Here is a 25,595-nt window from a genome sequence, read left to right as displayed (position 1 = left end):
TGAGTAGGTCATTTTTACATTATTTTGTACATATTGCACTATTGAAGTTCTTTTCTTCTCTCTTATGTTCCTGGATTTTGAACATCTGGAAGGTACACTAACCGGAAGATTCAGGCAAATCCTACAGACTTATCCATACTATTGTATTTTATCTTTTTGTTCCTTTTTATATACACCATATTTTACTATCATAGGTCAGTGTATATTCCGTTTTTTTAATTTGTTTTATCTATAGTCATTCTTATCCCCAATCCCTTGGCGCACCCCATTATTATTTTTTTTGTATTTCTAAGAAGTGATTGGGAATCTAAAGCAAATTAGGGAACGGCAAATTATCTTGAAATCTGCAACTGGACATTTAAAGACAATTTGTAAATACTTATCATTAGTACCCACATTGGAGGGTGGTTGGTAAAATCTGCAAATCCAGAACAAGGTGCTAAATGTTTAGGATAAAACTGGGACATTCCATTGGTTCCCATGGTAACTGCTGTTTGTAGAACATATTTATTCTCTCAAGTGCAGATCATAGTGAATTGAACATTTTGTGCAAAATAAGAAGTTTGGCTCTTTTGTCCTATATTTCTATTTCACTACAATTCACTATTTATGGGGAAAAAAAAACTTGCATGCGTGACTGAGTTTCAGATAACAAATACGATTCACCAATATTTATGTAGCGTAGACAGATGTGCAATAGTTGACACTTCCTTCTACTTAAACGTATGATGGAGATGTATGGCTATTCACAGGGTGGGGGAGGTAAAATCACTGGCCTTTTGTAATCTTCTGCAGATACTTTTTTTAAATGGTTTCGTGCTCCCTCCAACAGTGCAATTTACATTTTTGTGCTGTTAAAAATATCCCAAAATGTGATTAGACAAAGTACCAAAAGTCTATGGTTTGAGATATAAAAAAAAAAAATAATAAACTGCGCAGATCTTATTTGTCCCTGTAATGTTACAAAAATGTGCCAATAGTATACATATGGTATTTGTTCTATTGCTGGTTTTTTTTTTTGTTTTTTTACACATTGAAGTAGCATACATAAAGATTACAAAACACACAGACAACATGGGGTTATATTTAAACTCCAACTGAAAACCTAGCTTCAGCTGAATGTTTAGCTGTTTAAACGAATTTTGCACCTCCATTAGCCTGCAATTTAGCTCATCAGCCGATTCTCAGTATAATATACGTTATTGAACTATTGACAAACAAATTGATTTTATACTAAAATCCATTTCTGACTCCTAGGGGAAGTTACGGTACCTTTTGTCACTATGATCGTTTGAGTTGTACTACCAATTTAATCTGGGCTGTGTCACATTAGTATAGAGTTGCAGTTGATTTAAAGCAAATGGAAGACCACAGATAGCTCCTGCTGCAACAGGTACTTTGCCTAATAAGCAAACACTCCTGACTACATCTCTCATGGAGCTTCGCTGTAGGATATGGGAGGAATGGTAGCTCCATGGGAGGATGAAGGGTTGATTTGAGACGGCTGGATAATTTTCTAGTAAAATGAGGGGTGCAGTTATTGTTCACCAAGGTGGGGAAAATGTTAAGAGGGCACATATTGACTGGAGCATGAGGTTTAGACATACAGGTGATACTCGAAAAATTAGAATATCGTGCAAAAGTAAATTTATTTCAGTAATGCAACGTAAAAGGGGAAACTAATATATGAGATAGATGCATTACATGCAAAGCAAGATAGTTCAAGCCGTGATTTGTCATAAGTGCGATGATTATGCTTTACAGCTCATGAAAACCCCAAATCCACAATCTCAGTAAATTAGAATATTGTGAAAAGGTTGCAATATTCTAGGCTCACAGTGTCCCACTCTAATCAGCTAAGTAAGCCATAACACCTGCAAAGGGTTTCTGAGCCTTTAAATGGTCTCTCAGTCTGGTTCAGTAGGAATCACAATCATGGGGAAGACTGCTGACCTGACAGTTGTGAAGAAAACCATCATTGACACCCTCCATAAAGCGTGAAAGCCTCAAAAGGTAATTGCGAAGGTTGGATGTTCTTAAAGTGCTGTATCAAAGCACATTATAGAAAGTTGTGTGGAAGAAAAAGGTGCACAAGCAGCAGGGATGACCGCAGCCTGGAGAGGATTGTCAGGAACAGGCCATTCACATATGTTGGAGACTTTCACAAGGAATGGACTGAGGCTGGAGTCAGTGCATCAAGAGCCACCACACAGAGACTGATCCTGGACATGGGCTTCAGATGTCGTATTCCTCTTGTCTAGACCCTCCTGAACAACAAACGTCAGAAACGTCTTACCCGGGCTAAAGAAAAACAGACCTGGTCTTTTGCTCAGTGGTCCAAAGCCCTCTTTTCTGATGAGAGCAACTTTTGCATCTCATTTGGAAATCAAGGAACCAGAGTCTAGAGGAAGAATGAGAGGCACACATGGCAAGATGCTTGAAGTCCAGTGTGAAGTTTCCACAGTCTGTGTTGATTTGGGGAGCCATGTCATCTGCTGGTGTTGGTCCACTGTGCTTCATTAATTCCAGGATCAGCGCAGTCGTCTACCAGGAGATTTTGGAGTACTTCATGCTTCCTTCTGCAGATGAGCTTTATGGGGATGCTGGCTTCATTTTCCAGCAGGACTTGGCACCTGCCCACACTGCCAAAAGCACCAAAGCCTGGTTCAATGACTGTGGGATTACTGTGCTTGATTGGCCAGCAAACTCGCCTGACCTGAACCCCATAGAGAATCTATGGGGCATTGCCAAGAGAAAGATGAGACATGAGACCGAACAATGCAGAAGAGCTGAAGGCATCTATTGAAGCATTCTGGTATTCAATAACACCTCAGCAGTGCCACAGGCTGATAGCTTCCATGCCACGCTGCATTGAGGCAGTATTTGCTGCAAAAAGGGCCCAAACAAAGTACTGAGTCCATTTGCATGCTTATACTTTTCAGAGGTCCGATATTGTTCTATGTACACTCCTTGTTTTATTGATTGCATGTAATATTCTAATTTACTGAGATTGTGGATTTGGGGTTTTCATGAGCTGTAAGCCATAACCATTGCACTTATGACAAATCACGGCTTGATTTATCTTGCTTTGCATGTAATGCATCTATCTCATATATTAGTTTCCCCTTTTACATTGCATTACTGAAATAAATGAACTTTTGCACGATATTCAAATTTTTCGAGTATCACCTGTAGATCCGCAGGGCTTGGTAGGCAGGCTTGTTGGCTATCTGTGCAATAATCTAGTTTCCTAATGTCCTGGGCCTGCAGCGCCGTCAGCAAGGAATGGCCTTGTTAACATAATTAAAGAGACTGGTTAATGGCAAACAAGAAAATAGTGTCTGGAAACTCTCAATAAACTAGATTGTTAGGAACATAGTTCCTGGCCTATGTTTTATCAAAAGTTGTAATGGTCTTGTGGGCTTTCACTGATCATATTCCCAGACATGGTTTTATATGTTAAATTCTGAGCCATAGTATTTTAATCCAAATTGCAAAGTTTAGTCTATAATAGCGGTTTATGAATTATACTCCAACTAGGCTCTAGTCATAAACTTCATTCACAAGAAGTTGGGTGCAGGAAATAAGTCTTTCACCGTTTGGGAGGTGGGGTGGCAGGGGAGGGAACTGCTACCTCCTTAGCGTATGGTACACTTCAAACACTCCTGACACTTTGCAGCAACTACAGGATGACAATGAAAGGCCTGGTCCAAAGTAAACGGTCACCTCATATTTCTAGGTGATCCAGCAGAATGCATACATGAACCCTGTGTCTAGTAAAGTGCTGCAATCACTGTAGGAATATATGGGAGTGTGGAAAATAACACTTTAAATCTTACGTGAATTCTCCCAAGAAAGAGACCAACTGTGTACTTGATGCATGCACGTTTATAAGAGCAGAGCAGCCATCCGGAAGTTAGATTATCTGCTGTCTGTCATTGCATATTGTATAATCTATGCCATCAAAAGTATTTAAGCCTGTGATACAATTATACTGCAGAGTGAAAGGATTCATTCTCACCGGAAGAGGAAATAGCACTAATTGTAATTCATTATTTAGTACCAATTAAGTGTTTACTTTCATATAGAACTGCAAATGTTCTTGTGGAACCTTTTCTGGAACTGCTCCATAAACAATATGTATAAGAGCATTTGCTCACAGTGTGAAACAATCTCGTGAATAGATAAAATGTGCCAATTTATTTACAGTATTATCAATTAACTTTTGGGTGTAGGTTTTCTAAATCCAATAGGTGTAAATCCACAGTAGAACAGACCTAGTCACACACCAAGAGTAGGCCTGTCTTATTTCACCCAATATGCAAACTCATAGCGTAAACTTACTCCAATACAGGCTCACCAAACACCAACTTCTGTCCAAAAGAAGCAGAGCGTGGACAATCCTTTGCATCCAGAAAAGCAAATTTAACAAGAACCACCTCTCAATCTGTGTTCCTGATCTTAAGCAAAGGAGTTACTTTGTTCCAGCATGCAGGCACCGCTCCCAATAAAGTGCCTTCAACGTTAGACGAATCGGGTTTAAAGACTTTTTTTTTTTTTTTTTTTTATAAACTGCACACAAGCCTGTATAAAATGAGGCACCTGTCAATTTTTCTGGCATTAGCCTCTCGATAAGGCACACCTGATACCTTAATGGAATATGAAAGGCTTTGGAAAACATGTCCATGTGTGAATAGCCTAAGACCTCCAAGTGCTATCCACATCTACAAAGAGCACACATTGACACAAAATGTCACTTGGGAGGATATTAATGCACAAATGCCAATTACCCTTGTTTTCTTTTTCTAATGTTTGTTCAGCCTTGTGCATGAATATCATCCTTTGAACTGAGAGTCCTTTAGGATCACCATCATATTCTTTATAAATATATCAAACCTGTCTGCAGATAAGCATTGACGAACAGATACAGACATACAGAAGATAGATATATATTTAGAGAGTAACAATGAGGAGATGATAAAAGATGAGCGAGTTCAGGAGTGTTGAAGCAGTCATGGAGAGGTTATGAATGCTGGAATAAGCTGTAGATCCTTCTCTCCTTAAAACCGGCTGAGGTGTTTTCAGTCTGTACTCCTAGTAAAATCATTGACCGCTGTTGCTAAAGCCACCTGCTGCTTGTTTTCCAATCCACATGTGGATAGCATAAAAGGCTGAGTTAAGTTTCCTTGAGCAGGTTGATCTTGGCGCAGATTTTCAATGCAGGTCCCAGTTTAATGTTTAGAGCAGTCATGAGATGTTCCTCTTTCAGCAACAACAAAGCCTGCCCATCAATTTCCTGGGAGCGGAAATCCTCTGCCAACTCTTGGCAGCCTGCACAACATATAAATGGGGAAAAAAAAAAAATATTGTCCTATTATTTTCCAAATTGGGAGCAAAACAATGCAAAATAATACATAAAAGGTTAAAGGAGCACTATAGTGCCAGGAAAACAAACCCCCCCCCCCCCCCCCCGCTGGGCTGAAGGAGTTAAAACCCCTTCACCCACTTACTTTAATCCCTTGGCGCTGGTGACCTCTCCTTCCCCTGCCGACGTCAGCTCCTAATGCGCATCTGTCCGCGCATTCAAACCGTCCATAGGAAAGCATTACTCAGTGCTTTCCTATTGACGTCCAGCGTGTCCTCAATGCGATTTTCAGGGAGACAGCCACTAGAGGCTAGATTAACCCTCATTGTAAACATAGCAGTTTCTCTGAAAGTGATATGTTTGCAGCTGCAGGGTTAAAACTAGGGGGACCTGGCACCAAGACCACTTCATTGAGCTGAAGTGGTCTGGGTGCCTATAGTGGTCCTTTAAGCCAACACTTCTCAGGCTCAGTGATACTTGGCTGCACATGATTAAAATGAGCAATATGAAATGGAACTGCTGTATAATAGCAGAACACTTTTTCATTGAAAAATTATTGATCCCCATTTGGTCTCACTAATCAGGACTCTTTCAAGTTTGTGGTCTGATCTTATGCCATAAAAACTTGACTTTCAAGGGTTTAGTAGTCAACTCGTTCATGCCCTTAGCTGTCCATCCGATATGATGAGCAGAACGATTTTTAAATGAATAAGCGGATAGCAGCACATTTATCCTTACCCTTATAGCTGCAGTTATAATACACCATAATTAAGAGACTCAAACTGTGGCCTTCTTACCATGGAGCTAATGAAGCCATTTCATTAAACTTTTTTTTTTTCATTGAACTACTATGGAGTACATATGCTTCTGGCACGTGCTCATTACTCCTTCTGAAAACAATGGAAAGCTAGGATAGGCTAACAGGTACTTCAGCAGAGCTCACCAGAGGAAGCTGAGAAATTTGTAATGTGAGGTTACAAATATACATTTAAAAGGGGGATTACAAACTGAATGTTATAATGGGCTAAAGTTAGCGGGAGCTAATTGTAAAATAGGAGTAAGCTTAAAGAAGCCCTTTTGCCGCTGACGCTATTAATAGCTAAACAGGAGCAGAGGAAGAGAGGATGAGGAAATGGTTTAAAATAAGTTGAATATTCAGTCATACCTTGCAGAGAACATATGAACTCGTACACCTCCTCCACACTCCAGCGGCTTGGGTTACTAGACAGGAACACTGGGTTTATCCCCAGGAGGTCAGAATTTGAAGGTCCGCTGGTGGGAGTGCTTCCTTCTCGCTCTCCATGTGATGATCTACAAGAGGGTGGAGCGACCGTTGCAGGTGAGAATGCCTCATCATAACTGGAATTATCGGATCCCCGGCTTGAGTCTTCCTGTAAGAGAGACACCGAATCAGAAATACATTTAGATTGGTTTGCAAAGAATTCTATAATGTAACGTAGCAGTTAAAATACCTAACAAAGAGCAAAGGCATACCAAAACAAATAGGAGACCAGTCCTTACCCGCATCCTCTTCCCTTGGATCTTGGCACGTGCGATCTCTGAGCTATTCCTCCTCGGTCTACGTGCTCTCACAGCCCCGGCTTCCTGAAGCTCCTTCAGCTTCTTCCGCTTTAGCCGAAACTGGTGGCTGCAGCTGACATTATATCTGAGAGGGAGAAATCCGCATATAACATGTTTTAAGATATCCCTGAATTCACTTCTTCAAACAATCACACTAATATAATTTATTATTGTTTACTGGACACATTTAAATATATATAAAAAATATATATATGCTGTGAAGCTAGAAATTCCACTGTCAACTTGCCTTTAAAACACAAGAACATGTAGCAGACAACTGAAGAATGTGGAAATAAACAAACAAAACAAAAAATTGTCCATAATTCAAACAGGCTACAAACATAATTTACCCAAAAGTGAATCTGCATTTTCAGAGAATTACCTCTTGGCACAAGTCATTGAACAGAACCTTTTGGATCCACGAAACTGGTCAGCTGGGGCAAATTTCCCACAATACTCGCATTTCAGGAGCTTAGCACTCCCAGAATCTAACAAATGAAGGATGCACAGTACAATAAGGGAATAGATGACAGGGAACATATCGGCAAACATACAATGGAGAAAGATTTGGAAAGACCCAGAAATATCAGACATGGAGTAACTGACAACACTAAAAAGGACAGTGGAAAAATGTGATCTATAAGAAACTGATCGATCAACCAGTCAGAAGTCAGCTAACAGTGATACATGAACAAACTGATATACAGATGAATGTAGCTAAGAGCACTGATAGCATAACGCATACCACTAACAGCTGTGTCTTCTGCAGGGGTTGGAAGAGAACTTTCCACTGCTGGTAGAAGAGTTCCAACAGCTGGCAGCTTCTCCGGGTCCTTTAGCAGTTGAGGGCTACCCACCTGAAAGGAAACATACAAGTTATTCAGCTACTATAGGCGGAGCTAGTGGAATACCTTGCACATGCAGCTCTACAGACGTCGTACTCACAGGAAATGGTTCAGCACCTTCCTGGATAACAAAACCTTCAATGATATGAGTTAGGATCTGTGGCTTGACAATGGCTTGAGGGGGCTTTGAGTCACTGTGCTGGCGAGAAGTGACCGAAAGAGTAGGAACACAAGGGGCAGTGGATACTGAAAGAACAGGAGGGGCTTGGGAGGCAGCTTCTGATTTATCTGCTGAAGAAAATGATATTCCATTACATGAGGTTGTGATGGAGAATAAAAGGACAATCAAGGTTATAAATAACCTAAATAATGTTGAATACCATTGATACAATACAGAAAAGCAAAGATTACTTTATCTGCAAACAATATAATGGCAAACTTTACCACACATTGCTTACCAGCTGGGGTGCTACTTTCCTCCACATTGGGGGGAGTATCAGCAGGGGGAGAGGTTTTAACAGGCAGCGTAGGGGATTCTTCCCTGTCTTCTTCAGATTCAGCCTTCCGCTTTCCAGCTCCAGGTATCTTACCCTGAAGGGCCACAGACACGGATGTTAGCCTGGTATGCAACACAGTAAACACAGCAAAAGAACTTTGCCTTCTCCCTTCTGCTCACCTGCAGCACTCCAAAAAATGCAGCTTGCGATTCCTGCACTGTGCCAGTCACAGCAGTAGGTACAGGAGCAGGGGATGGGGGTAAAGTCATCTGTGTGAGGGAAGAACCTTGGGATGGAACCTGCAGAGCACCCAGTGCCAAAGCTTGAGCAGGGCCTTGCTGCCTGGCCCCCACCAACTGCACAGGGATGTGAGGCTGGCTGGATGGAGGTGTGGGGAGCGCTCTACTACCCTGGGAAGGTTTTGTCCCAAGATGCCCTTGAAGATTCAGAGGGGGGATGCCTTTGCCAGGCTGCTTTGGCTGGATGGGTACAGGAGCTTTGGTTGGCAGAGTGGCCTCAGGGGTCGTCTGCAACATGGGCTGTACAACCAATGTCTGCTGGGCTGGGGGCGTCTGAAGATTCTGCTGTGTGGAAGCTTGTGGCTGTGCCAGCTGCAGGTGGGTGGAGGCGTGGACAAGCTGGGACTGGCGGTGCTGATGGATTGCAATCTGCTGCTGGAAAACCACTTGCTTCTGCTGCAGGACTGAGTGAGGCTGGATATGAGTATAAGTAGCTGCAGCGGACAAAACAAGAAGCTTTGTGAAAAATGTACAAGTGTATCCACGATTGAGAAACAAGAAAAACGAGAGAAACCTTTAACAAAGTCAAAATACAGCAATGCCATCTAGATGGGACAGTAACAGTTTTACACTCACTGCGAAACCAGGAAGCAAGAGAGATAAAAAAAAAATGTAACTATAAAGCAAAATATAAGATTTGTTTGTATGTGAAGTGAGATACCTAAATGTACTCTACTTAACAATCCAAGAATTAAATTTTTGAATGATTTATCGCTAAAGGAGAGTCGTTGGCAGCCGGCAGCCTATCCCTTCTGCACTGCTCTGGCTAATGAGGAAGTATTAGATTGAGCAGAAATGGGTGGCAGGGATTGGCAGAGAGTATCAGCTGACCACTCTCTGATTTGGTTGGTAATGGAGAATGTAATCTCTGCCTTAGCTATACATGCACTGAGGGCTGGGATGTAGGTGGCCAAAATAATAACAAAATAAGTGTTCAAAAATAGTTTACTACTGAATGGAGGGATAACGCTACAGGACTTCAAGCACTATAACCACATCAATGAAATTAAGGGGACAATATAAGGTCAGGAATACAGATATGTATTCCTGACACTAAAGTGTTAAAAACACTATTTAGATGGCCGGTCTCTCCTTGACCTCTGGCTCTGTCCCCGATCCGCCTACTTGGCAGAGATCATCAGAATTAACTAACTATCTCAGTCAATGCATCTCTATGAGGAATGTTCAGCATCGTTCAGCACCGAATGTTCAGCACCAATGCATCTCTATGAGGAATGTTCAGCATCGACCCAGGAAGCACCTCTAGTGGCTGTCTGACTGACTGCCACTGGAGGTGTTCCTGGGCAGCAATGTAAACACTGCCTTTTCTCTTAAAAGGCAGTGTTTACATGAAAATGCCTGTAGGGACTAACTATACGCATCAGAACAACTATATTAAGTTGTAGCTGTTCTGGTGATTATAGTGTCCTTTTAAATGGTTATAGTGCCTTTAATGTCCCATTAAACACAGATCTATAAAAAATAAAAACATATTAAATTGAGATGTGAGAGAGACAACAAGTGGAATAATATTTATAAGCCAGAACATTCTTGAACAAAAAGAAAAAAAAAAAAAGTTAACATCTCAATGTACCCGTCCTGGTAAGATACTTAAATGGACACCAAAATGATACTTTAAAAGCACCAAAGGCAACTTTAGATTTATAGAGTGGTTTTGTTGTATATAATATGGCCCTTCAGTCTCACTGCTCAATTCTCTGCTATTTAGAAGTAAAATCCCTTTGTTTATACAGTTCTAGTCATCCCTCCCATTATGTGATGTACACAGCTTTCCTAAACACTTCCTGTAAAGAGATATCTAGTGTTTAAACCTACCCTTTTCCACATTCTGTTTAATTTAGGATGTGTTATCTCCTGTTCTATTAAAAACCTCCTAAGACCAGGCTTACCCAAACTCTGGCCCTCCAGATGTTGTTGGACTACAACTCCCATGATTCTATGAATGAAATAGATAGGCTGAGAATCATGGGAGTTATAGTTCAGCAACATCTGGAGGGTTGGAGTTAAGAGAAGCCTGTCCTAGACCCTGCAGGAGACTTCTGTGTTTGAATAAAAGGACACTATAGTCACCACAACAACTACAGCTTAATGTAGTTGTTTTGGTGAGTACAATCATTGCCTTCGGGCATTTTCATGCAAACACTGCCTTTTCAGAGAAAAGGCAGTGTTTACATTGCCCTAGGGACACCTCCAAGTGGCCACTCCTCGGATGGCCACTGGAGATGCTTCCTAGAGCAGTGCTGCACAGTAGGCTGCTCTGCCGTTCAGAATCTCCACGCTCTGCATGGGGACACTGAATTTTCCTCATAGAGATGCATTGATTCAATGCATCTCTATGCAGAAGTGCCGTTTGGCCAAAACTGCGTTTGGCCCTGTCCCCATCCCGCCTCCTTGTCGATTTTAGCCAATTCAATGCTTTTCCTTGGATTGGCTAAAAATCAGCAATTCTGATGGTGTCATCAAGGAGGAAGATCAGGGCGTGGCGCTGGAAATAGTTTGAGTTTTAATTCCTTTTAAGGAGGTTGGGGGGGGGGCAGCCACCTAAATGGTGGGTTTAACACTATAGGGTCAGGAATACATTTGTGTTCCTGACCATATAGTGTTCCTTTAACGTTCAATAACAGAGCAAGGCATAAAAACGTCTGAAGCAAATTAACATGTGACTGAAAATCAAAACATTTTTCATGCAGGCTGTGTGAGTCACAGCCAGGATAAGTATGGCTTGGGCTACATAAACAGAAACAAATGTGATTTAACTCCTAAATGGCAGAGAATTAAGCAGCAAGACTGGAGGGGAATGATCTATACACCAATAAGCTAAGGTGTATAAGCAAAGTTTTGATGCCAATAGTGTCTCTTTAAATCATTTTTAGAGTAAGTGATTCAGGACAGATGACAAACATTAATGAGATGAAAAAGGGACATAAAAAAATACAACTGACATCTTTTTTCTGTGTAACAATAGCCAATAATAAGTCAACTTTGTACCAATAAGTCAATTTTCAGTGTACCAGCTGAAAGAATTGTGCATGGAATGTGACTGGTAAACATGGAAAAAGCCTGCCAAATATGGTCCCAATAAGAACCTAGAATTCAAGGTCAGTTGTAAATGTTGAGATTGCAGACTCACCAGAGCTAATTAAGGTCTGATTAGGAGCTGGTGTTGCAGCTCTGGTTAGGTTAATGCCAACACTTTGCTGGACACTCTCTCCTTCTGTCTTTCTCCCCTCCGTCTCAGTCTGGCTCCCCTGACTCACTGTTCCTCCAGAGGGTCCCATAGGGCTCTTCACGGTCTGTGGTACTGGCGGGGAAGGCAGCTGGGGAGGAGCTGAGGAGGAGGGAGCTGGGTGGACTGCAGGTTTGGTAGGCAGTGGTGCCTGTTGGGACATGGGGGGTCCTGCAGCTGTGGAAGTGGGTGGAGCTGTCTGTTGACCTCGGACGGCCAGGTTCTGAACCTACAGGGGAAGAGATTGAAACTATTTGTCAATGAAGATTAACCCGTTAACGCCGTTACGGCGTTCCATGCCGTCCCCATTATAATGGGCTTTAAAGCCGTTGCGGCGGCATGGAACGCCGTAACGGCTTTGAGCCCCAGGAGGCAAGTTATACTTACCTCCGCCGCGATCCTCTTCTGGGGGGCTGCCTGACAGCCCAGGCAGCCCTCCCACGGCAAATGAGGCCCCCGGGGGCCATGTGATCGCTCTCAAAGAGCGATCACATGGCCCCCTATAGCTGGCTATGGATCTGCCTGCAGGGGGACTGTCTAAAATATCAGACAGTCCCCCTGCTGGTAAGAAAGTATAAACAAAGAAATTAAACATGTTAAAAAATAAATTGAAAATATTTTTATATATATATATAATATGTATATATATTATATACATAATATATATATGTAACGTCATACAAAGTGTATTTTAATACTAATAAAAGTATATATATTAGCATTAAAATACACTTAGAATGACGTTACATATATATATAATATGTATATATATTATATATATAATAGATGTACATATATATATTATATATATACGTATAATTAAAATAATAAATAAATAAAATAATAAAATAAATAAATAAAATATTGAAACAAAATTTAATATAAATTATATATTCATATGCAATTTCATTCTAACTGTATTTTGTTATTAATATATATATATATTGGTAACAAAATACACTTAGAATGACATTCTATATATATCTATCTATATATAAAATACAAATAACCGCAAATATATATATATAGATAAATACATATAATTACATAAAAGATTACATTAGTATACACGTAGAATTTAAATACATATATATGTATATATATTAAAATTCTACATGTATATTTAAGTAATCTTTTAACATAATTATGTGATTTGATTAATTAAAATTTGATTGACATGCCTGACAACACAGGGAGAAAGTGCAGAGAATTTAATTCGCAAGCACTATATTTGACCCTGTAATTCTCCACGACACCATAAAACCTGTACATAGGGGGTACTGTTTTACTTGGGAGACTTCGCTGAACTCAAATATTAGTGTTTCAAACTGGTAAATTGTATTACAATGATGATATTTTAAGTAAAAGTGACGTTTTTTGCATTTTTTACAAACGAACTGCACTTTTATGGACTATATTATTGTTGTAATATGTTTTACTGTTTTAAAACACTAATATTTGTGTTTAGTGAAGTCTCACGAGAATAACAGTACCTCCCATGTACAGGTTTTATGGTGTTTTGGAAAGTTAGAGAGTCACATATAAGGCTTGCGTTTCATTTTTTTCACATTGAAATTTGCTAGATTGGTTATGTTGCCTTTGAGAGCGTATGGTAGCCCAGGAATGAGAATTACCCCCAGGATGGCATACCATTTGCAAAAGTAGACAACCCGAGGTATTGCAAGTGGGGTATGTCCAGTCTTTCTTAGTAGCCACTTAGTCACAAACACTGGCCAAATATTCTTTTTTTGCTTTTTTCACACAAAAACAAATATGAACGCTAACTTTGGCCAGTGTTTGTGACTAAGTGGCTACTAACAAAGACTAAACATACCCCACTTTCAATACCTTGGCTTGTCTACTTTTTCAAATGGTATGCCATTATGGGGGTAATTCTCATTCCTGGGCTACCACACCGTCTCAAAGGTAACATTACTAATCTGGCAAATTTCAATTTGAAAATGGAACGTTCTATATTTGACCCTGTAACTTTCCAAAACAACATAAAACCTGTTAATGGGGGGTACTGTTGTACTCGTGAGACATCGCTGATTACAAATATGTGCATTTTGTTGCAGTAAAACCTAACAGTATTATGACATTTACAGCTAAAATGTGAGGCGGAACTACACATTTTTAAAAAATAAATAAATTTCTCACAGTTTTTTTTTATTTTATTCATAATAAATTATATTCCATATATGAATAGTTAATGGTAAATTAAAGCCCTGTTTCTCCTGAACAAAATGATATATAATAAGTGTGGGTGCATATAATATGAAAGAGGGGAACTACGGGTGAACAGACATATAGCGCAAATTCCAGTTTTTGTTTACGTTTTGTTTTGATCAGAACGTGCACTATTGACTCCGTCCTGAAGGGGTTAACAGTACCATGACCATCTTCCAGACATCAACAATAAGAAAGTAATTATTGTAATGCTCAGTATCAGACAAGATAAGACAAAATGTCACAATACTAACACCATCTATAGAAGAGATTGCTTAAGAATAGGTGGATTCAGCCACATGTCAGTTCAATGCTGCTAAAAGGGTTAATAGTGATTCAGCCTCACCGGACTCCGGACTGTCCTATATTCCCAGAGCTCACAGCCTCTTACTGTTCTGTGGAATCACAATGCTTGCACATACTGTTCATACATTTTGTCTGTGTAACTTTATAATTATGGAAATAGAGTCAGAGGGGTAGGTTTAGGCTGCAGGTGAATTTTTATTTTTTAATTAAACAAACTGAAAACAACATTACAAAAACCAAAGGGACTGTCAACTGTGGTTTGAATCATAACCACTACCATAAGCAGTAATATTGTCTGGCCGTGAAACACCTGTGCATACAAAACCAAGCGAAAGGAAAGTCAAGAACGTACTGAAATCTATAGAGAGACTTGGGGCCAGCCTTTCATGGTAAAATATAGTGGAGACACAACTTGCCTGATCAGAATCCTGATGCATGTTTTGGGTCTGGGGAGATGTCATCTCCTGCTGAACAGTGGCTACGGAGCCATTGGGCATCAGAATTAGCTGGGAGTTCAGAGGGACGCCACGGCCAAGAGAACGATTTACAGGGAAGAGATTGCCCAGCTGAGGCTGCTGCTTGGAAAAGAGATAATATAATCAAAGAATTGCTACAATCGATGGATGTGCAAAACCACCTAATATTTGATGATTACAAATGGCAGAAAAAACAGTCCTGACGTATAAAGATCCATTCTGGGTAACAGTGCATGTACTTTCCCCAGAACTGTTCCACACAGGGACAGGGTGTCAGTTTGATAAGTAACAATAAAAATCACAATTTTACATTCATGGTATTTTAATGAATAATCAATTTAAAAGAGTAATTGTTCTCTACTCATATCACTAAAGCAAAGATTTGTTCAGCAATTAAGAATTAGCAGTTAAGAGTTTTACGTCAGCTACTATTACTCCAACCAAAAACAATATTTTTATTATAGGTTGTAGTAAGCCTTACTGGCAGGGTCAATACCGGAGAAACAGAAAGAAGGAAATAATTAACTTACTTCTCCTTGCAGACCAGTCCACATCTGGTGAGGGGGCGCGACACCCTGATGCACAGGCAGACTGAGTGTCACGGTTCTCCCAGTGCTAGCCAGACAGCCAGGCGTGGCCACCCCACAGGGGATTTGAACCTGTCCCTTCTGCATCCTAGGCCTGCATTCCTGCCTCTGAGCCACTTTGGAACTTATGGAACTAGCCTTGTTTATCTGGCATTGCCTGCAGCACTAGGGGCTGGACTTCACCAGTGGCTCCTACCTGTCAATCTAAGTCCACCTGAGGCAGATGGATCATTATCCCAGGTATATAACACTGCCTCTCCCTGAAGGCAGGATCAGTTCGTTGTTTCATGTTGCCCAAGACTGACGTGGCTTGTGACCCCTGCTTGTGAAATCTACGTTATTGCTTGTTTGCCGCCTGCCCTGACCTTTTTGATACCATGCCTGACTACTCTTCTGGATTTGCCCTTGTCTGTTTCGTTGTACCCTGTTGCTGTTCCTGCCTAAGCCGCCGTGCACAGATTCACAGCCCAGGTAACTTCTTACCTGGTTACCGTGGGCTGTGTTTATCTGCAAGGGTGAGCATACATCTCTGCACTTCGGACTCCATCTAAGGTAAGCCGTGACAGGACTTGGGAGGTACGGAGGGGGGCTGTGCCAACCATGGGTTGTCTGTCACAAGCATGGTATGCGTACTGACGACAGACATCCATTATGCACAGAATTAATATTGACAGCCTGAAAGTATTTTTCAAGGCAAGCTAATGACGCTGGCGGAGGTGGAGTTACACTGGCAGCAAAGTTCTTTAACTCTGTATGTGTCATTACTCTGCACAGACTCCAAGCACCGTGACCACTTCAAATCACTGAAGAGGTTAAGGTTCTTGGAGTACCCTTTTAAATACTCTGAATGATAAGGAGTTGGCGAGGGTTATGTCTTAAGTACTTGCTAGTTACATTTTGGTTATACTTCGGTAACATCAGAAACACTGTGGCAATAAAGCTTTTAACAGACATTTTTTTTTTAAATAACATTTAAAAAAACCAAAAAACAAAAAAACTCGCTTTTTATTACCGTATTTTTCGCTCCATAAGACGCACTTTTTTTCCCCTCAAAAGTGAGGGGAAATGTCTGTGCGTCTTATGGAGCGAATATGAAGTTTTACTTACCTGTCTTGTAGCGTTTCTCGGCAGCACAGGGCGCACCGCGGTACTGGAACTTGAATTTCATGTTCCGGTTTCCGGCGGGACTGAAAGGAAGTGCGCACTCAGCTCAGTGTGCGCACTTCCTTTCAGTCCCGCCGGAAACCGGAACATGAAATTCAAGTTCCAGTACCGCGGTGCGCCCTGTGCTGCCGAGAAACGCTACAAGACAGGTAAGTAATTATGGGACAAGGGGAGGGGGACAGTATGGGAGAGAAGACTATGGGGAGGGGAGGGGGGATGAAGACTATGGGGAGGGGAAGGGTGGGGGGTTATGAAGACTATGGGGAGGGGAGGGGGGGATGAAGACTATGGGGCGGGGAGGGGGGATGAAGACTATGGGGCGGGGAGGGGGGATGAAGACTATGGGGAGGGGAGGGGGGATGAAGACTATGGGGAGGGGAGGGGGGATGAAGACTATGGGGAGGGGAGGAGAGGGGGGATGAAGACTATGGGGAGGGGAGGAGAGGGGGGATGAAGACTATGGGGAGGGGAGGAGAGGGGGGATGAAGACTATGGGGAGGGGAGGAGAGGGGGGATGAAGACTATGGGGAGGGGAGGGAAGGGGGGTTGAAGACTATGGGGAGGGGAGGGGGGATGAAGACTATGGGGAGGGGAGGGGGGATGAAGACTATGGGGAGGGGAGGGGGGGTTGAAGACTATGGGGAGGGGAGGGGGGATGAAGACTATGGGGAGGGGAGGGGGGATGAAGACTATGGGGAGGGGAGGGGGGATGAAGACTATGGGGAGGGGAGGGGAGGGGGGATGAAGACTATGGGGAGGGGGTGGGAGAAGACTATGGGGAGGGGAGGGGGTGGGAGAAGACTATGGGGAGGGGGTGGGAGAAGACTATGGGAGGGGGGACACTATGGGACAGGGGAGAAAAAAAATATTCTGAACAAACTGTCCCATAGTAAGAAACACTATGGGACAGTTTGTTCAGAATATATTGTTTTCTGGGTTTCTTCCTCTAAAAACTAGGTGCGTCTTATGGTGAGGTGCGTCTTATGGAGCGAAAAATACGGTAACTTTGGTCTTTGGATCAGTTGTGTTTCCTGAGCAAGCCAAAGATTTCAATTTCAGGATGTTTACCAATGGCCAGTCAGTGCAAAGTACATGATTCTCACAGAAAAAAACCTCAACAGACTCACAACATCTTTAACCACCATTTCAGTATGTGATTGGTAATGATCACATACTGAATTGACAGTTCTAATCCTAGATCACCTAAACACCTGGGGAGTTGTAGGGTTATAGATGACATTTTAGTTTGCAATCAGTAACGACTGCAAACTGAATTGACAGTTATTACTTCTCAAACTTATTGGAAACAGGTGATCTCTTGCAATGGAAAATAATTAGTTTGTCACTCACCCGCAGGTACATTTGTGTCTGTGACTGGCTAAGCGGAGGCGAGCTGGCATTGCTGAGAAGAACAGATTGGGTGAGGGTTGTTGCACTGGGTGCTGTGACATTCTGAGTACGGCTAAGGAGCTGGGCCGAAGAACTTGTGGAAAGGTTCGCCTGCTGTGGAGGACATCAATACGTGCAATCACTTTATACCATTCACAAGAGCTGCTCTTACCTCACAATAGCAAAAAAACAGTGCGAAAGAGAAACCAAAATATAACCATCTTGTTAAAAGAACAAAACACGTGCTCTCCCAAACTGTGAGAGGCTTACATATAACCTTAAATTCTCACTGGAAAGACATAGCTCAAATACAAAGTAATAGCATGCAGAAGCACTTAGGAAAAGATAGACTGAGACAGCAAAGTACAAAAAGGGTACTCTGTTACCCTGAAAGATTCTACATGCATTCATGACAGGAGAGCATTACAAATCATTTAACCTGGCGAAGTGTTGCAGTTATGCCCCAGCTGTATTCACTGTGACACATGTGATTACCCATAAAGTAGTGTGCCATACTGCCACTTACCGATCCCTGGGTTGTGTTGGTCTGCTGAGTGGATCCTGCATTGGGTGAGGCAGCCTGGCGACTAGCGGCAATGGTAGCCTAATAGAGAGCAGGTAATACAGTTATTACTCATCAAACAGACAAACATTTGTCTCAATTTCCTTCGTGAAAATATTCCCCCTCAAAGAGCCTGAACACAGCTACAGATGCATTGACACAAAGATTAGACTAGCATACAAAATTAAACCCCTGGGGTGACATCAGACAGATTACGCTGCATAGGCACTTCATGGAGATTACATGGACAAGTAATAGCCACCCTGATACACAGATTAGAATGCTATGGCAATCACTGGAGAAATTCATTTTCATGTTAATAGTCCCCTTTTCTCCATTCTGAATATTAAAGCGAAAGGATATTCGAATGTCCCTGCATTATTTAGATGTGCAGGAAAGCAGCACTGTCACTTGTAGGGCCTTACGGTGACATATCTCCTTGTAATTTCTTCATCAGTGCAGACAAACTTCTTCAACTTCTGGGGACTTCATGTTCTATGAGCCTTGCTCACTATAGCACTCTCAAGCAAGCACAGGAGTACAAAAAGGGTGGATGGAATATCCCAAGGGATCTTCCACTGATAGAGGGAAGAACAACAGACAAACGGAGCTCACTGATGCCCAATTGCCAGACTGACATTGAGTTACAGTATTTTTACTTACCTGCTGAACGGCTGCCAGACTATGCAGTTGTGCATTACTGAGCTGTTGCTGTAGCATCAACTGGTGAAAATACTGTGCTGCGTTCGGCTGTCGATGCAGAGCCTGCAAAGCCTAAAAAGAGAAGGATACCTCTGAGAACACACATTACACAACAGGAACCTGTGGGGACGCACAGCTCCTTAGATGCTATTGAATTACATTAGATCTTATACGCTGGCTGAAGAGCTATGGTGCAAAGGATAAAAATTTAGCCAATAAAGACTCATTACCTATGCTTCCAGATTGTTTCAACAAAAAAAAAAATAATTATTGTATCTGCCAGGGCTTCAGTTTGTGCTCTGTATCTCTGCACAGGGATTGTATATGGCAGACCTATCCATCTTTCCCCTCTACAGCAATGTACACAAGAAGGATTCTTTGCAGCCTGGTATTACTGTACAGTGTTACTTTTAAGTACAGGTGCTCATTAGAAAGTGCTATTGACACATTATATTCTAACCTATAGAATTCAGTTTTGATGTGTGCAATTAAACCCAGAATGTAACATTTTAAATGAAGAATTCCATAGAAACATAGAATGTGACGGCAGATAAGAACTATTCGGCCCATCTAATCCATCCAATTTTCTAAATACTTTCATTAGTCCCTGGCCTTATCTTATAGTTAGGATAGCCTTATGCCTATCCCACGCATGCTTAAACTCCTTTACTGTGTTAACCTCTACCACTTCAGCTGGAAGGCTATTCCATGCATCCACTACCCTCTCAGTCTTAAATTAGAGGGGCAAAGGTTTAAAAAATATCAGGAAGTATTACTTTACTATGTCCTCTTGTTGTGGTCGATTTTCTTCTTTTAAATATAGTCTCCTCCTTGACTGTGTTGATTCCCTTTATATATTTAAAGGGGCACTATAGGCACCAAAACAACTTTAGCTTAATTAAGCAGTTTTAGTGTATAGATCGTGACCCTGATGTTTTACTGCTCAATGCTCTTTTAGGAGTTATACCACTTTTGTGTCTTTTATGCAGCCATAACCACACCTCCCCTGTCTGTGACTAACACAGCCTGCAATAAAACAAAATGGTTGCATTTTCAATCAGATTTAACTTTTTTTAAATGTTTTTTTTAACTTCTGGTCTGTAAATTGAACTTTAAATCACACACAGGCGGCTGCTGCAGGGTTTGAAAAGCTATCCACACAACAGGAGATGAGTAATTCTAAATTAAACAGAATTTGCAATAAAGTAAATGTAAACATTAGATGACTTTAGAAAGGCTGTGTAAGCAACATGCAGGGAGGTGTAACTAGGACTGCATAAACAAAGTGATTTAACTCCTAAATGGCAGAGAATTGAGCAGTGAGACTGCAGGGGCATGTTCATACACCAAAACTGCTTCATTAAGCTAAAGTTGTTTTGGTGACTATTTGTTTCCCTTTAAATGTTTCTATCATATCCCCCCTGTCTAGTCTTTCCTCCAAGCTATACATGTTATAAAACCCATCATAAATGTAATCAATCAAAGCACAATATAATCACTGTTTCTAAGTTATAGGTAAGTCACATATGCAGTTTAAGAATAAAAACTGGCATTGCCACACAAAGCACAATTAACTACAATGCGCTAGCCGGGACTCAAACCCAAGTTGCAGGAATGGGAATCTTGTATGATACCCCTTCACTACTAGCGCAAGCCATCTCATATTTGCTATTCATTTGGAAAGTGTTAAATGATAGAAGGAACTATATATCCCACCTAAAGAAGACCTTGCAGTCCAGTCCATACATGTGATGGACAAGTCCACAGCCATAAAGCCACAGGACATACTACGTCATCAATGGAAACAGCATGGCAAAAAGACATAGAGCTTGAAACCGTAACATACCTGCACGGCTTGACGTTCATATAGGGACATCTGAGAAATCTGAGGACGTGTGCTGCCCCCTGATGCAGAGCTACCATTCGTGGAGCTTGAGTTCTGCTCACTCTCGGTTTCCATGGTGATTCCCAAAGCTAAAATGTGGGTATTTAGATTAACAGGAAGTCATCAAAATCAGGATAGGCCACACAAACATTATTACAGCAGTACTACTACCCTAATACTTCACACTGACACTGGACAACATGATTCTTTTCATCAAATTCAATTATAAATATTATTAAAATCCATAGCCATAAAATATATACAGATAAAAATGTAACATACTGGTTAACTCTATATGTATTTAAAATTCTAATCTAAGGATATTGCACATCGCATACTGCTGCAAAGTTAGAGAGTTCTGCATATTTCATAGTTTATTGTACATTATTCTAACAGTTTCGCACCTCTATGTATTTAAAACGCATATAGAAATAATTGTAAATCCGGTAGAAACTATAGTGTGGCGAGAGAATTATTTATGAATAAAGCTATGGAATTCAAACTTAAAAGAGATGTCCTTCTGAGTGAGAGATTTAAAGACCTATAATCAGCAGTAAGTAAATTAGCATATTAAAAGTAGGATACGCCTCCCCTGCAGAGACCTATGAAGATCCAACAGGCTTTTATGAAGACATTCATGTAATCACATCAGTATACAGCACACAACTATCTGTTACGGTAGGTACTCGGTGTGTGGCTGAGGGTGTTACGGTAGGTACTCGGTGTGTGGCTGAGGGTGTTACGGTAGGTACTCGGTGTGTGGCTGAGGGTGTTACGGTAGGTACTCGGTGTGTGGCTGAGGGTGTTACGGTAGGTACTCGGTGTGTGGCTGAGGGTGTTACGGTAGGTACTCGGTGTGTGGCTGAGGGTGTTACGGTAGGTACTCGGTGTGTGGCTGAGGGTGTTACGGTAGGTACTCGGTGTGTGGCTGAGGGTGTTACGGTAGGTACTCGGTGTGTGGCTGAGGGTGTTACGGTAGGTACTCGGTGTGTGGCTGAGGGTGTTACGATAGGTACTCGGTGTGTGGCTGAGGGTGTTACGGTAGGTACTCTGTGTATATACAGGGTGTTACGGTAGGTACTCTGTGTATATACAGGGTGTTACGGTAGGTACTCTGTGTATATACAGGGTGTTACGGTAGGTACTCTGTGTATATACAGGGTGTTACGGTAGGTACTCTGTGTATATACAGGGTGTTACGGTAGGTACTCTGTGTATATACAGGGTGTTACGGTAGGTACTTGGTGTATATACAGGGTGTTACGGTAGGTACTCGGTGTATATACAGGGTGTTACGGTAGGTACTCGGTGTATATACAGGGTGTTACGGTAGGTACTCGGTGTATATACAGGGTGTTACGGTAGGTACTCGGTGTATATACAGGGTGTTACGGTAGGTACTCGGTGTATATACAGGGTGTTACGGTAGGTACTCGGTGTATATACAGGGTGTTACGGTAGGTACTCGGTGTATATACAGGGTGTTACGGTAGGTACTCGGTGTATATACAGGGTGTTACGGTAGGTACTCGGTGTATATACAGGGTGTTACGGTAGGTACTCGGTGTATATACAGGGTGTTACGGTAGGTACTCGGTGTATATACACAGGGTGTTACGGTAGGTACTCTGTGTATATACAGGGTGTTACGGTAGGTACTCGGTGTATATACAGGGTGTTACGGTAGGTACTCGGTGTATATACAGGGTGTTACGGTAGGTACTCGGTGTATATACAGGGTGTTACGGTAGGTACTCGGTGTATATACAGGGTGTTACGGTAGGTACTCGGTGTATATACAGGGTGTTACGGTAGGTACTCGGTGTATATACAGGGTGTTACGGTAGGTACTCGGTGTATATACACAGGGTGTTACGGTAGGTACTCGGTGTATATACACAGGGTGTTACGGTAGGTACTCGGTGTATATACAGGGTGTTACGGTAGGTACTCGGTGTATATACACAGGGTGTTACGGTAGGTACTCGGTGTATATACAGGGTGTTACGGTAGGTACTCGGTGTATATACAGGGTGTTACAGTAGGTACTCGGTGTATATACAGGGTGTTACAGTAGGTACTCGGTGTATATACAGGGTGTTACGGTAGGTACTCGGTGTATATACAGGGTGTTACGGTAGGTACTCGGTGTATATACAGGGTGTTACGGTAGGTACTCGGTGTATATACAGGGTGTTACGGTAGGTACTCGGTGTATATACAGGGTGTTACGGTAGGTACTCGGTGTATATACACAGGGTGTTACGGTAGGTACTCGGTGTATATACACAGGGTGTTACGGTAGGTACTCGGTGTATATACACAGGGTGTTACGGTAGGTACTCGGTGTATATACACAGAGTGTTACGGTAGGTACTAGGTGTATATACACAGGGTGTTACGGTAGGTACTCGGTGTATATACAGGGTGTTACGGTAGGTACTCGGTGTATATACAGGGTGTTACGGTAGGTACTCGGTGTGTGGCTGAGGGTGTTACGGTAGGTACTCGGTGTGTGGCTGAGGGTGTTACGGTAGGTACTCGGTGTGTGGCTGAGGGTGTTACGGTAGGTACTCGGTGTGTGGCTGAGGGTGTTACGGTAGGTACTCTGTGTGTGGCTGAGGGTGTTACGGTAGGTACTCTGTGTGTGGCTGAGGGTGTTACGGTAGGTACTCGGTGTGTGGCTGAGGGTGTTACGGTAGGTACTCGGTGTGTGGCTGAGGGTGTTACGGTAGGTACTCGGTGATGGCTGAGGGTGATGCCGGTGGCGGTCCATACACAGTCAGTACTGAGGGGGAGGGGCTCTCACAGGTTCGATAAATTTGGGGCGCTGCCCCCCCAGGGCCCTCCCCCGCCCCCTGCTGACCTCTGACCCCTCGGTGCCGCCGTGACCTCTGACCTCCGGCCGCCTCTCTCTCCGATCCGCTCACTGTCTGCTCTTTCTGCTAGCTCCCCGCGTCACTTCCGGTCTCTGGGCCCGACTTCCGGAACATGTGACCGCTGTCTACGACACGTGACCAGCCCCTACCGCCTCCTCGTTCAGCGGGTTACTATGGAAACCAAGGGGCGTGCGGCGCGTTCCCCCTCACTGCCGGCCCTCCGCATAGACCGCACTCACCCTCACTGCCCGCCCTCCGTATAGACCGCACTCACTGCCCGCCCTCCGCATAGACCGCACTCACTGCCCGCCCTCCGCATAGACCGCACTCACTGCCCGCCCTCCGCATAGACCGCACTCACTGCCCGCCCTCCGCATAGACCGCACTCACTGCCCGCCCTCCGCATAGACCGCACTCACTGCCCGCCCTCCGCATAGACCGCACTCACTGCCCGCCCTCCGCATAGTCCGCACTCACTGCCCGCCCTCCGCATAGTCCGCACTCACTGCCCGCCCTCCGCATAGTCCGCACTCACTGCCCGCCCTCCGCATAGTCCGCACTCACTGCCCGCCCTCCGCATAGTCCGCACTCACTGCCCGCCCTCCGCATAGACCGCACTCACTGCCCGCCCTCCGCATAGACCGCACTCACTGCCCGCCCTCCGCATAGACCGCACTCACTGCCCGCCCTCCGCATAGACCGCACTCACTGCCCGCCCTCCGCATAGACCGCACTCACTGCCCGCCCTCCGCATAGACCGCACTCACTGCCCGCCCTCCTCATAGACCGCACTCACTGCCCGCCCTCCGCATAGACCGCACTCACTGCCCGCCCTCCGCATAGACCGCACTCACTGCCCGCCCTCCGCATAGACCGCACTCACTGCCCGCCCTCCGCATAGACCGCACTCACCCTCACTGCCCGCCCTCCGCATAGACCGCACTCACTGCCCGCCCTCCGTATAGACCGCACTCACTGCCCGCCCTCCGTATAGACCGCACTCACTGCCCGCCCTCCGCATAGACCGCACTCACTGCCCGCCCTCCGCATAGACCGCACTCACTGCCCGCCCTCCGCATAGACCGCACTCACTGCCCGCCCTCCGTATAGACCGCACTCACTGCCCGCCCTCCGTATAGACCGCACTCACTGCCCGCCCTCCGTATAGACCGCACTCACTGCCCGCCCTCCGTATAGACCGCACTCACTGCCCGCCCTCCGTATAGACCGCACTCACTGCCCGCCCTCCGTATAGACCGCACTCACTGCCCGCCCTCCGTATAGACCGCACTCACTGCCCGCCCTCCGTATAGACCGCACTCACTGCCCGCCCTCCGTATAGACCGCACTCACTGCCCGCCCTCCGTATAGACCGCACTCACTGCCCGCCCTCCGTATAGACCGCACTCACTGCCCGCCCTCCGTATAGACCGCACTCACTGCCCGCCCTCCGTATAGACCGCACTCACTGCCCGCCCTCCGTATAGACCGCACTCACTGCCCGCCCTCCGTATAGACCGCACTCACTGCCCGCCCTCCGTATAGACCGCACTCACTGCCCGCCCTCCGTATAGACCGCACT

General features: G+C 43.6%; 1 protein-coding gene across 3 annotated transcripts; it reads right to left on the bottom strand.

The window, feature by feature from the left end:
- Positions 1-4,181: 4,181 nt before the first annotated feature.
- PHC1 (polyhomeotic homolog 1) lies at positions 4,182-24,114 on the bottom strand. 3 transcript variants are annotated; one of them, XM_063434638.1, is made up of 15 exons: positions 24,034-24,114; positions 21,096-21,223; positions 19,211-19,321; positions 18,512-18,589; positions 17,947-18,099; positions 14,786-14,944; positions 11,739-12,063; positions 8,468-9,021; positions 8,250-8,382; positions 7,892-8,082; positions 7,692-7,803; positions 7,329-7,434; positions 6,887-7,031; positions 6,531-6,756; positions 4,182-5,331 (listed from the first exon to the last, which is right to left on the bottom strand). In XM_063434638.1, exons 2-15 carry the CDS (start codon positions 21,207-21,209, stop codon positions 5,177-5,179), a joined length of 2,562 nt encoding a protein of 853 aa, XP_063290708.1. In that variant the 5' UTR covers positions 21,210-21,223; positions 24,034-24,114; the 3' UTR covers positions 4,182-5,176. The 3 variants fall into 3 exon arrangements, with proteins under 3 accessions (XP_063290708.1, XP_063290707.1, XP_063290709.1); XM_063434637.1 differs by having other exon boundaries at positions 24,001-24,108; XM_063434639.1 differs by having other exon boundaries at positions 7,892-8,079; positions 24,001-24,108.
- Between the last annotated feature and the right edge of the window lie 1,481 nt (positions 24,115-25,595).

Source organism: Pelobates fuscus, chromosome 10, assembly GCF_036172605.1.
Source record: "Pelobates fuscus isolate aPelFus1 chromosome 10, aPelFus1.pri, whole genome shotgun sequence".
In the NCBI taxonomy this organism is placed as follows: Eukaryota; Metazoa; Chordata; class Amphibia; order Anura; family Pelobatidae; genus Pelobates; species Pelobates fuscus.
Note: the sequence above shows the minus strand (reverse complement) of the source record. Positions and strands in the feature narration are given on the sequence as shown.

Excerpts from the sequence above, each read along its gene's own strand:
- PHC1 (XM_063434638.1), bottom strand. The coding sequence starts at position 21,209 with ATGGAAACCGAGAGTGAGCAGAACTCAAGCTCCACGAATGGTAGCTCT. Across the intron at positions 19,322-21,095 it reads ATGAACGTCAAGCCGTGCAG|GCTTTGCAGGCTCTGCATCG; the intron begins GTATGTTACGGT and ends TTCTCTTTTTAG. Across the intron at positions 12,064-14,785 it reads TGCATCAGGATTCTGATCAG|GTTCAGAACCTGGCCGTCCG; the intron begins GCAAGTTGTGTC and ends CTTCCCCTGTAG.